Source organism: Plectropomus leopardus, chromosome 9 (genome assembly GCF_008729295.1).
Source record: "Plectropomus leopardus isolate mb chromosome 9, YSFRI_Pleo_2.0, whole genome shotgun sequence".
NCBI classification, from domain to species: domain Eukaryota; kingdom Metazoa; phylum Chordata; class Actinopteri; order Perciformes; family Serranidae; genus Plectropomus; species Plectropomus leopardus.
The window spans coordinates 4586553-4599407 of NC_056471.1; the positions used below are offsets into that span (position 1 = coordinate 4586553).

Below are 12855 nucleotides of genomic sequence, written 5' to 3' on the forward strand. Positions count from 1 at the left end.
TAACCACTAATAATCTGTATGGGTATTGGCCCTGAAAAAGTTTCAGTTGACCCTGGTAAAGAGTAAATCACAAGACATAAAACAATAGAAAAAAAACCCAAGTGATATATAAATTAGATGTAGAGCTTTTTACATTTTGCAATATTTAAAATTTCTTTCATTTAGAAATGCAATGTATGTGGAAGAGGTCTTAAGAAAACAACTTTTGTGAATAAAATACTTCGCAAAGATAATCAAGTTATTATTTCGTTTTTTTCTTAATTTGAAGACCAAACTTTATGTTTTCATGCTAAAATTGGAATATTTTGATCATTAGAAATTATCCTATCCTGGAAAGCATCCCCAAAGGTCCCAGTTAAACTACAAGAGAAGAAAAGATGTTCTGTAGTTTCAAGTCTGAATTATAGAAAGTTAGTCTTTTCAAATCTAAACTGAATCTTTGATGCAAGAAGTCATTACATGTGAAGATCTCATTTACAGTTTTCCTTTGTGTTGTCTAAGGTTTTTGATTATCCATGGTTTTTACAAGTTAATTCCTCTGTGTGTTTTGTTGTTGTAAACTTATGTGTAAAGTACTTTGTCACATTGGTTTTGATAAGAGCTATACAAAGAAACTTATTTCTTATTATTTTGGGATGATCCATCCTTTCAAAGCTCAGGAACACACCAAAGTCAAAGAACAACTTTGAAGAGAATTGAAGTTAAAATTAAAATTCCTGTTTTGGAAAACTGAACACAGCACATTGTATGTCGCCATGACTTTGGCAGTACATCCAACCAGACTAACAAAACGCTGTCAGTTACAAAGATGAACTGCTGTCAGGTCAAGACCCTGGTGAGGACAGCAAGGATGCAGATGAGCTTCCCTGAGACAGTTTCTGCAGAAATTCTACGGTGGAACAAATTAGTTATTGTATCAGCTGTTCAGGCGGCTGCTCACAGATGATCTTGTCAGTGAAGACGCTGGGACGCTGGACGTGGTGGTCCTGAGCTGGTGTGGCTACATGTGGTCTGCGGTTTGAGGCAGGCTGGATGTACTGTCAAACTCATGGAATCAACACCCAAGACGGCTTTTTGAACACATTTGCGACCAAAAATTGAGTGAAATATATCTGCTGAGTGCGTGAAGAAGTTTAATTTAAATCTGTTAAAAAACAAACAAAAAACAAAAGGGAGCATTAACAAAAGTGTATTTAATAGAATAAGATGAAAATATATTGAAAGTATAGAATATATAGAGTGGAGTCAGCAGAAAAAGTACAGGGAGTTGGTAAAAATACAAATATTTGAGTGACAAAGACATCATAGCAGCATACATACATATATTTTGTGTTCCCTCTCTTTGATCTGTGAGCCAGTTCATGACAATATACACGTTGAGATGAGTGTTACCTACTGCTGAGCACACTCGTTCTCCATACTGCTGTGAGAGCTGACGTGCATCATCTCCACTGTCCTTTGTTTCTTTCTTCTCTCCTCTCTCTTGTTCTGCTGCTGGTTCTCCTCTGTCTTCTCTTTACAGTCGGTCCCAGGAGAGCTGAGGGCACGATCACGCACAATATCAGTATCACTCTGTTCATTTTAACACCTTCGGTCCAGATCGACACTATTTCCCCATCAAGGATACATTTTCTATTGCTTTATGCACACCAAAGATGTCATTTCACATAATTTAAGTCAGATTTTATTTGTCTTTTGTGTTTTTATTTTGGTCAGTGGCACAAGAACACAGTCTATTATTATGAACTATATAAGTTTTTTGATACCTTAAAAGCCACACAGAGAGCTGGACACACTGACCTGGGGTTTAGAATCACAACAGGCTCATCTCCACTGATCTTCACACACTTGGCAGGCCGGGGCTCAGGCCCTGAACCCAAAACACAAAAAGAAAATGAGTAGCAGTGTAATCATGTTTCATAACATGAGTTGCTATTATGTGTCTTAACTACAGGGTTCATACACATTTTTACCAATAAATTTCCATGACTTGGAGGCAAATTTCATAGACCATACATTCTCTGAAACAACCATCGCCACTCCTTATCGGCTCTTTTTCATGACTATATAATAGTTTTCTACATAATATATAGTATTTAAACCAATAGATAATTCATAAAAGGATTAGCACTGAATATTTAAATATAACTTAGGGACTGTTTGTTATTTATAAGAAGGGAGGGGGTGGTGCAAAGATGGGGAGACATGTCAGAAAATTTCTTAAGCACTGGAGAGGGACTTATGCTATGTAACTTGGCTATAGGGGAGATGCATACAACTTTACATGGCTGTATTTTGCATTTATTTAATGGCCAATTTAAATAATAAAATGTGTTTTCCAAACCTGAAGACATAAAAATTTGCCAATTTTTTCTTCAAAAAGCTGTGAAGATTTTAAAGACAACAAAAATCTCTTTTTTTGTTAGAAATTGTTCTATGATTTTTAAAGAAGTTTTCTTTTAAAGAAGTTTTCTTTAAAAACTTTTGGGTTTTGCTGTAATCATATTTTCTTTAAAAACTTTTGGGTTTTGCTGTAATTCTATTTTCAACATTTTTTTTTTTTAAATTGACAAAACTTAATCCATTTATCATAGCCAGAAACTGTAATATATGGTGTCCAACGATGATTGAAAACAAATTGTCATTGAATTTTCAAATTTCCGATGGTCCTTGATCACCTTGTGTTATGATACAGGTTTATGAAACAAAATTCCATGACTTTCAGGGTCCATTTAGCTTTCTTGCTATTTGTTAATTCGGTAGCTTTCCCTGTTTTTTCATATTAACCCTGTGCTTATGTTATGTAACAGATTCAATTTTCATTGACATTTTCATCCAGGCAGCTGGCAGAGTAACTGACCTCCAATGCTCACAGCTTGTGTGGAGCTCAGTGCCTCAGCTGGAAGAGAAGTGTCCACCTCAGTGTCTGTAGTCTTAGTATGTGTGACATCCGTCTCTACAGCAACAACCTGCTCTCCTTTGTCGAGCTTGGCTTCCTCAGCGGAGGGTGTGATGTCAACGGGAAGCTTCTCTTTCTTTCGCTTCTGGATCAGATTCTTTTTAGCCGCTAGAGATAAATAAGGCAAGAGGCAGCGCTGTTACAGTCAGACACGGACACAAACATAGAAACATCCAGGTCCTCACAAACAACCAGCCCTCAGATTTCTGTCTGTAGCACCACAGATGCATGACCAGTGTGCTAATATGTGTTTGGTGTTCTTTGAACGGTACCTTTGGGTTCATATTTGTGTTGGAGCTCCTTGACTCGGAGCTGCAGTCTGATCTTGTCACTCTGAGTCTGTAGCAGAGAACACAAATGTACAAACTGCCTGTAACTTAGTGTTTACCCATAGCGAGCACTATATTGTTGTGTACTATCTTTATTACTGTCAACAGTTAGCACAGTCATTAACTACAGCTAAAATATGGGTGCGTATCATTAGTTCTGACATTTTTCAGCTACTGTGTTTTAGAACTTTACAGCATGGATCATTATGTATATAGTTAATACACAGTTCATTCAGAACACTTCACTTTTAGCACATTTTCTTTACTTCAAGAGTAAATTAAGAATAAAAATGAATTTAAACAGTTTTAGCTCAAGACTGAAAGATAATGAAGTGTTCAAAAAGTGAAGGGATGTGAATGCACTGTCTGACAGGCAGAAACACGTACTGTCTGTGGGCTTTTTAGACAGAACAGACTCACACATGTTCACTTCTCACGCTCGGCTGCTTTTGTGTGTGCTGCTGATAACATGTTTCCATCACCTCAAAGGTGAACTCACAGTCCACAGCATTACACTGCTTAATCCCACTTTGTAATTCTGTGCTGTCACCTTGCAGTTTACTACTATAGACTACAGAAATTGACAACTTTTTCACTATATTTCACTATGTTCAAAATCCTATGTTGTTAGTGGTGGATTTCTCCATGACTCAGTGAAACAGTAACTATAAAAGAAGCCTGAGAGCTGTTACCTGTTTGAGCAGCCGTTCAGACGAGAAGAGTTTCCTCTCCAGCTCTAAAGCTCTCTGGCTCTCTGACAAAGACTTCATCCTCTGCAGGGACAGCTCGTCTCCCAGACGCTCTGCATCCTTACTGACCACACACCCACAAAAAACCACAGACCACATGCACAACAAAGACAAAGACAAATCCCACTGTCAATCCAAGATGCACTTCTTTGAACTGCAACTGTTTTGAAAATCTAATCCAGTCATTTTCTTTCTTCGCTTAAATGACAAGATTATATTTGTGATCAAATTTGCATCTGCACATGTTTCTTACTCACACTGCCTTCAACACTTGTAAATGAAGCACCACTTTATAGAAGAATTTAGAACCATCTGACTGATATTTGTGTCCTGATGAATGTGTATGTGGGAAAACTTTCTCTGCTTGTCAGTATCTTTTATGTGCGTTGTCTCTGCTGTCCTCTGCTTTATGACAATTTATAAAAAAAATAAAATTCAGATTTACCAGACTACAGACTCTTGAATCGTCATATGGTTTTGGTAACTTTAAATGTAATTTCTGCAATTTAATGTAACTCACACAGTGTTGTTGAGTTTCATTTTGAGCAGGTCCGTGTAGTAAGTTTCATCTTGGCCATCACCGCCTTCTGCTGGAGCAGGATTAGCTGGCTGTGACTTCAACACCATCTAGAGACAGACACACACATGCACACACAGACACACAGACACACAGACACAGACACACACACACACACACACACACACACACAAGAAAGGACAATCTTATTAATCATTGATCAAAGTCTCGTTCTGCTGTAAGCACCTGTGGTGCTAATCAAGCTAATCAAGTGCGCCACACTGTAATATGATAATAATAATAATAATAATCTGTATCCTCACGTTAATCCATCCTCCAGGTTTTGGACAATAGCTTCTATCCAACAGAATTTGTTTTATCACCATGACTCTCACGGCATCTCACCCCTATAAATATTACAGTTGTTGATGGGCTCAAATATCTCTGTAAAGGTAACTACAATATTTTATTTATTTTTTTTCATCCCCCATAATATTTTACTCCATTTCCATGACGAGAGCATGGATGTGGAACTGAAGCCTGGTGGAAAGGGTTGTAGGACAGAAAGATAAAGCAGCAAAAATACTCTCAATATAACATACACTTAGACCCATATTGATTTTGTTTGGTGGGACTTTTTTTAATGATGTTTATTGGCTTTTTGCTCATTTGGAATAAACAGAAAAAAAAAAAAACATTCACAAACCCCATCCCTCCCATCCCACATAACAAAATCTTAATCCGTAAAATAAAAAACTGAGAAAAACATGTAACAATTATAGATAAAATATAAAATAACATTTAGAATACATAAATATATACACAATAATGTTAATAATGATTAATATAAATGTATAATAATAATATTAATAACATTAATAATAAATAAATTAAATAAAAGATGGGACTTTTTAGGAGGGTAAAAATATGTGTTGGTGCTGATCCTCATCCACAGCAGTGCAATGCTCAGCTTCCATGTCTCACACCAGTCTTCCTCTCTAAACTGGGAGCGTGATGACTGACATTCACTGCATGCAAAGTTATACACTGACTATAGATAAGTACCTCATACAAGGCCACTTTAAAAAATCCAGACTATCCCTTTAATAGCATCTGTTTGAGCTATAGGCTGAGATTTTGGTGCATGATAGTCTGATGCTGCTGTACTGTATGAGTGACCTGCAGCAGCTCAGACTCAAGCCAACATTAGCTCTCCATCAGCAGTAACTAATAATTATCATCCAGCATTATTCAGTGATCTACAACACCTGTCATTACATATTTAAGTATCTTACGAGCCTCAAATCTCTGTGTAAATGCATTCGCCGAATTGCAAAATTGTTGTTACTTTCCTGCTTCTTTCCTGACATAACAGCATGATTCTGTACCCCTAAAAGAAGTGTGGCCTTGGCATGATTAGATGCTGGTCTGGTTTTTTTATGTACCAAGTGATACTTGTGACATTTCCAAGGTTACATAGTGCAGCACTACAAGTTAAATCAAAAATATGAGGAATGGGGGATGCCCAGGAGCTTAGTTGTTACAGCAGGTGGCTCATGTACACAGACTACATCCTCGCTGCAGCAGCTGCAGATATGATTTCAACCTCGGCCCTTTGCTGCACCCCCTCTCTCTCCTCCTTTCATGCTTAAGCTGTCCTATCAAATAAAGGCAAAAAGCCAAAAAATAATCTTAAAAAAAAAGTAATATAAGGAACGTACTTCAGCTTAGAGTTATTATTATGTTTTTACAAAATTATTTTAAACAACAGTTAAAACGATATATATATATTCAAAACTTTTCTTAAAAGAGTTGTTAATCCCAAACCATTTCCTGGCCTTGAAAACAGCTTGGCTAATTTTTAGAACTTTTCTAGGAATTTTATAACTTTATGAACCATGTATGTCAGAGCACTCACCTCCATCTTCTCCAGTCTCTGCAGTTTAGTCATTAGATTTTGGATCTCTCCGTTCTTCTCTGAGAGCATGGACTGGAGCCTCTCCAGCTGAGCAGGATCAGCCCGGGAACCCTGAAGCTGCATCAGAGTGGCTATCTGGACCTGCACAACACACACACATCCATGCTGTCAGTGTTAAAGTTACAAACAAACAATTTTCTTTTTTAAAGTCCAAGTGCCCTTCACAACACACAGTACCTTCATGCGCTGCAGCTGCTGTTTGCTGAAGGCGTTTTGTTTCTGCAGCGACACATACTGGACCTTCATACTGATGAGCTGTCTCTCCATCTCAGCGCGTTTATCCTCCAACTGCAGTCAAAAAGGAAACATGTGCACATGGATTTTTGTTCAATTCAATTTCATTCAATTTCAATTTAACATCTAATACTAGTTTAGTTTACAACAGATGGAATTTAAGCTATTTAGTTTTCTACTTTATTAAAGACAGTCTTCCTTTAGGTGTTTTTTTTTAGCACAGTTTGATTTTTACCTCAGCAAACAGAGAATTTCCTTTGCTGTTGGGATCCTGGGCCTGCTGGAGAACCTGGTCTAATTCCACCTGGAGGTCCCGGTTCGCCTCACGAGATTTCTGTGGAGACAGATACAAAAACATACAGCATGACCATATACAGAGACAAAGACAGAGGGACAAAGAGACAAATAGATCCTCACAGACAGTGTGTTTACACGCACTTAAGTATTTAGGCTACAGTTGGATGAAAGGAGAGATTATTTTATGTAGCAATGCGTTCTTGTGTTCTAAGTGATTCTACCACAGTTAGACTAAAACCGAAAGAAGCACAAAGTAATTTTTAGAAGTCTAAATTTAGTCAACTTCCAGCACTGAATATCTGACTGTCTTTAAAATACAGACACATCTATAGCTTCTTTAAAAACTGACTGACCATGATGAGAAGGAATGAACTGATGGTAAAATATTAAGCCAGTGCTGATGTTTGAAATAACAATTTGGCTCACAGCCGATGTTTTTCGGTTGTTGTTTTGTTATTTTTTGTTGTTGTTATATATTCCCTCTTTTGTGCCAAGGAAAAAAAAAACATTTTCATTATATTAAAAAAAACCTAACTTAACCCTTTTCTTGCAGTCCTTATATTTATTTGAATTCCCACACATTTTCATAGACAAATTTTCAAAACTTTTTTAAAAACACACATATATATAAACTTTTTTTGTCATAATGCCACTATATTTTTAGATGAAAAAAAACTCACATACAAAAAAACAATTAATTATTTTCAACATACTACATGCAAAGTAGATTTATTTTCAATGTCAATGATTTGCAGCAACATAGACTGTGACATTTTCTCCATATGCTGAATATGTTTTAAAAAACTGATGTCGTCAGGTGGAAAATATAGTAAAAATGATTAATTCCAAGGAAAAAGCCCAGAATAGGCTGTGTGATCAAAAATTACAGTTTGAATGGGTTTCAATGGCTCATTTTATTGCCCTCAACAGTATAAATTTAACAGTTTAGTTTCCAATGTTATTTTAGACTTATTGTAGTAGCTGAGGTGGAAATTCCAAGATTAAACAAAAATACACAATCTGGCCAAAATGTATACCACATGCATGAACACAACCAAAATGATCAAAAATGAAGAATGAAAAGCGAGTAAAATGTGCCAAACCATCCCTGAGGGTTAATTGTACAAGTGGAGTTAAATGTTTGTTTACCTCTAATGCGTTAAACAGGGAGACAGCCTCTTTCTCTCGCTCCTCCTTCTCCTCCGTGATTCGCTGCAGGTGGCGCTGCAGGCTGCTGTTGGTCAGCTCCAGCTGCTGCTCTCTGTACTGAGACTCCTGCAGCGTCTGCTCCAACTCCACCTGGGAGACAAAAAACATTCAGCCAACTTATTAACACAACTCCACCTGAATGAGGAAGTCAAGGATACCATGTGGAAAATGTTGACTTTATAGGGGAGCAATGGCAGATTACAGAGTTTAAAGGGAGAGTTCACCACAAAATTAGAGTTGCACATATTTGATCACCGTGCACCAAACTTTCCTTTAAGGTTGCTGGCTGTAGGTGATTAGAAAAAAGATGATTTCCAGATATGCCTGGTCGTAGCTGTGCCTCCCCTCACCTTCAAGTTCTCCAGCTCCATGATCTTCATCTGCACCTCCATCATCTCGGAGGTCATGGAGCTCTGTGTGTGTTCATTCAGAGCTCGCAGCTCCTCCATCTTGTTGTTCAGAGTCTCCGTCTGCACCTCCAGTTTGTGTTTCAGCTGTTTCTCGTTCAGCTGCGATTCCTCCAGAGCCGACTGCAACCTCAGCATCTGAGACAACAAGCAGGACCACACATGAAACATTACTGTGTGGAGCTCAGACATTGTTCAATGCATCTTTCAGTCCTAATGAACAGCTGTTCTGATTTGCACTCTGTAACTGTGGTGAGCACGTATGATCTGCTCCATTCAAGTGTTCCAGTGAGAGTGACAGTGTGACATTGTTAATGTTATCAGTAGGCGGGTTTCCATTAACCCTCAACTTGTGCAAATTGAAATTGTGAATATAAAACATGCCTAATGGAAACATGTCAATTTCGAAAAAACTCACATTTATCTCAAAAAGTTTTTACGCTTGCATGAGGTGTTATTTCAGGCGATTCGAAAATGCCATATTTCCCAAACCTGCAGTGGAATAACTTTTTTGGCTTTTCTCGGTCACATGATGCTATGGCTATGTGCTTGTCAGTGTTAACTGATTCTCTCATGATGAGAGAGAGCTCCCAGAAATCCCTCACACGTGGCCGCTCCCATGTAAAGGGGCTTGTCTTTCCATTATCACTTACGTGGCCTTGGATTGGAAATAATGACGGTTAGTGCGGTGGCTGCAGTGGTATAAACCTCATAATGTTTGAACATCCATCGCCATGCTTCTTGGAATGTTATTGTGAAAGGAGAAGTTGCATAACATCACTTATTGGAAATGCAGTCGTCTGGCTATTGTCTTTTATTGACTATTCGAAAATATCGAAATTGCACAAATCTGTAATGGAAACCCATCTAATAACACCTGTGCTTTTCCTACTGTGATATGTCAAAATGTCTGTTATGAAAAAGGCCTTTTATGAGGGTAAGTTTTATTTTTGAGCCCTGACGGCGCAGACGGCAGCTTGTTGTACCTTGTTGTTGAGCTCACTGAGCGCTGTGCTGTGGCTCCTCTCCAGATGCTCTTGTTGCTCCTCGAGCTGCCGTCTCTGCTGGTTCTTCACACAGTCGTAGTCCGACTGCAGCGACTCCAGCATCCGAGCCTTTAACTCCACTTCCTTCTGCAGGGAGTACTTGTCTTGCTCCAGGGCCTTTGACACACACACAGCGGCAGAAACTATTCAGAAGACTCCACAGACCTCACTGTGAACAGCTTCCCGTGGTGAGACAGTGCAAACATGTACGAGTGAAAATCACTGTGGGAATGTGAACCAATATTTGGAAACACCAGTGCAAAGGACTGCAGCCAGTTCTAAATCAATGAGAACTCAGTCATTTTAGGTTTGGTTCTTTTATTGGTACTTGAAGAAACCAATGACTGATACTAGTAGAGCAGAAAATATGGTTTTGGTGTAATTTATTGTCGGCATGGAGCTCTCCTCTGTCTTTCTCTCCTCCACCATCACACACAGAGCAGACAGCACAGCAGACAATATTATTCATTATAGATTTTATTTACAGGGACTTTATTGTTGTAAACAATGCTGTTACTGCTCTAAAAACAATATTTTGTTGTATAATGTCAGTGTTTCTCATAGCCACTTTCAAAACATTCTGTCCCCTCTCTAAATTGGGCAGTTTTTGTCCCTCCATGACAGGGTTGGAGATTAGCACCAGCCACCCGCCAAATGCCAGTGAAATATGCAGGTGGCTGCTAGAGTTGCTGAATTTACCAGCCACAAAAATAATGATAATCTCATGAGAGGCTGGTAGATTTTTGCATCCACCAGCCACAATGGCAGGTGGACAAAAAACTTAATTTCCAACCCTGGTCCATTAACACAGCACAAGCCAAACTCCTTATTTTTTTTTAAAGTGCCCCTTAAATTTTGTCTTTCTGCTGGACTGTTAGCAGTGAGGTCTTTATCGCGTAGTGGCAGAACTTACAGCGACTGATATCTAAAAACCTGGAAACACTAAACTGAAAGCAGTGCATGTTTAGAAAGCACTTGCCATGATAAAGAGATTTTATTTTAATGATTTGTGTAAGTTGACCCTCCAAAGTGCACTGTCATACCTCCAGGGCGTTGGTCATCTCCACCCTCTGTTCGTCCAGTCTGCTCTGCAGCTCCATCTGCTGGTTGAGGAGATCCAGGCCAGCTTGGGCAGCCTGGTGGACCTGCTCCTCCCGCTCCCTCAGCTGGCTCCTCAGCCGCTCTATCTCCTCTTGTGCTGCCATCTGGAAAGATGGGGGCCATGTTTGTAACAGGGATGCACAATATTGGATTTTTGATTAATATCCGATATTTAACAACTCATTTGGCTGATGACAGATATCAATATATCCACTTTCTTCCCACTTAATGTTAGTGATCATCAAGTCTTCTCTGTAGTGGAATTAACTTCTTTTTATGCATACTCTTATCATGATGGCCTGCCAGCAGATGGAGAGGTAACATACAGTGCTTTGCAACGTATGTAATATTCATTAATTGTAAAAATTAGGAAAAATACTTCAACTTAGGGTATACGTTTTATACATACTCACTTTGTAAATTAAAAAAAATATTGCGTTTTGATATCATCAGTCATCAGAATGTTGGCCGATTGTAATATTTCATTTTAAAGCCAATAGCTGCTGATACAGATGACGTGCCAATATTATTGTGCATCCCTAGTTCGTAAAACCTTTATGCTTCCTGCACTATGCTATCTGGAAGCCACCAACCCAGCACATGCCTCACAAATTCAAGAGAATTCTGATTTTCATGGATTCATAAAATTTAAGGATAACATTTACCACTTTGCGTCTGTAAAGGGCCTATGGAGAAATATTACACATCTATTATTTCAGAAGGCAATAAGTGACAAAAGGAGAAATTGAGCAAAAAATAATTAACATAAATCAGGAAAAACTAAAACTAACAAAAAAACAACTGAAAATTCATTTAAAAAAATTAATTAATTAACTAAAAAGTTACAAAAAAGGAAATGTCCTGGAAAAGTGCAACAATTTTGTAACATAATTTCAAATTAATTTGGAACGTAATTATTAATATAATTTTCCCATGTCATTTTCCCATCATTTAAAAAAAAGTATAATACATTTCTAAATCTACTTATTAAATGCTATTTGTGGAACGTTTCTCACCAAGCTGCTAATGGCCCTTGTCCCGTGTTTTTTAAAGAAACTGCACCAAATGTTCAGGGTTTAAGGGTTTAAATACGTGTAAAAGGTGTCTGAAAGCAGTACAAGAAAAGTGATGTTGCTCCAGGTTTCAAGTATGTCTATTGTGTCTTGATTTGATCATGTAAAGCCCAGCAGTAAGGGAACACACCCCCGTAATGTCATGTTCCCACAAGTTTAAGATTAATTTTTGGAGGTGGTGTGTGTGTTCTTCTGTGTGTCTATACTGTCTTTTTATGCATCACAGAAATGCAGAAGCAAATGAAAAACACTGGCTTTGTGTTACTGTGTAGCTATCAAACGGTGTCTCCCACAGACGTAAGTTGAGAGGGTGCAGTTTTTGACAAATACGTTTGCAGCCACATGAGTTATGTATCAGCACTTTAACTAAAGCAGCTAACAAACCCACACAATGTCAGCTAAACTCTCACGAACTGGGCTTCAGATATAACATGTTAATTCAGCATTCAACGACGACAACGGAGGCTTTATGCTTGATGAAATACGTAGCTTGGCTAGCTAACGTTAACGCGTAATAACGTTGTAGCTAACGTTAACCACAACAATGGCGCTTGAGCTACGTTCCCAGTTTGTTTTTGATCAGAAAAAAACAGTATTCACCCGAGAAATTTTCTTAAAGCAAGCGACTAAGTCACTCTGCAGAACATTCATTAAATTTGGTATCAATAATGGTTGTAAATGGACAATATACTGACGAGAATTACAAATAAGCACATTTAGTTACCTTGTCACTGATGAGTCTTTTGGTCAAACCGCCACAGTTTGAATCAGCTCTGACGGATTATCGCGATACGACAGGCTGCCACAACGAGAGTTGGTCCTTCTTCTTCTTTTGCGTTTTAATATCGGCTGAAAAACCATCTTGAAGGTGCATTACCGCCACCTTCTGGACCGCACTGTCGCAGCGCATTGGCAAGAAAACAGAACAATACAAAACTAAATTCTCTCCATAATTC

General features: G+C 38.3%; 1 protein-coding gene across 1 annotated transcript; it reads right to left on the reverse strand.

Annotated features, from left to right (window-relative positions):
- Positions 1–866: 866 nt before the first annotated feature.
- spdl1 (spindle apparatus coiled-coil protein 1) lies at positions 867–12691 on the reverse strand. Its single transcript, XM_042493528.1, has 14 exons — positions 12624–12691; positions 10769–10930; positions 9666–9842; positions 8623–8817; positions 8213–8362; positions 7002–7100; positions 6710–6820; positions 6473–6613; positions 4558–4664; positions 3981–4101; positions 3232–3298; positions 2861–3067; positions 1801–1870; positions 867–1537 (listed from the first exon to the last, which is right to left on the reverse strand). The coding sequence occupies exons 2-14, from the start codon at positions 10928–10930 to the stop codon at positions 1393–1395; spliced, it is 1752 nt and encodes a 583-aa protein (XP_042349462.1). The 5' UTR covers positions 12624–12691; the 3' UTR covers positions 867–1392.
- Positions 12692–12855: the final 164 nt, after the last annotated feature.

What these genes read in the sequence shown, in the direction of transcription:
- spdl1 (XM_042493528.1), bottom strand. Translation starts at nt 10,930, where the DNA reads ATGGCAGCACAAGAGGAGATAGAGCGGCTGAGGAGCCAGCTGAGGGAG. An exon ending in TGGAGCTGGAGAACTTGAAG is followed by an intron (nt 8,363 to 8,622) that starts GTGAGGGGAGGC and finishes TTTGTCTCCCAG; the next exon opens with GTGGAGTTGGAGCAGACGCT. An exon ending in CTGAACGGCTGCTCAAACAG is followed by an intron (nt 3,299 to 3,980) that starts GTAACAGCTCTC and finishes TCTCTGCTACAG; the next exon opens with ACTCAGAGTGACAAGATCAG.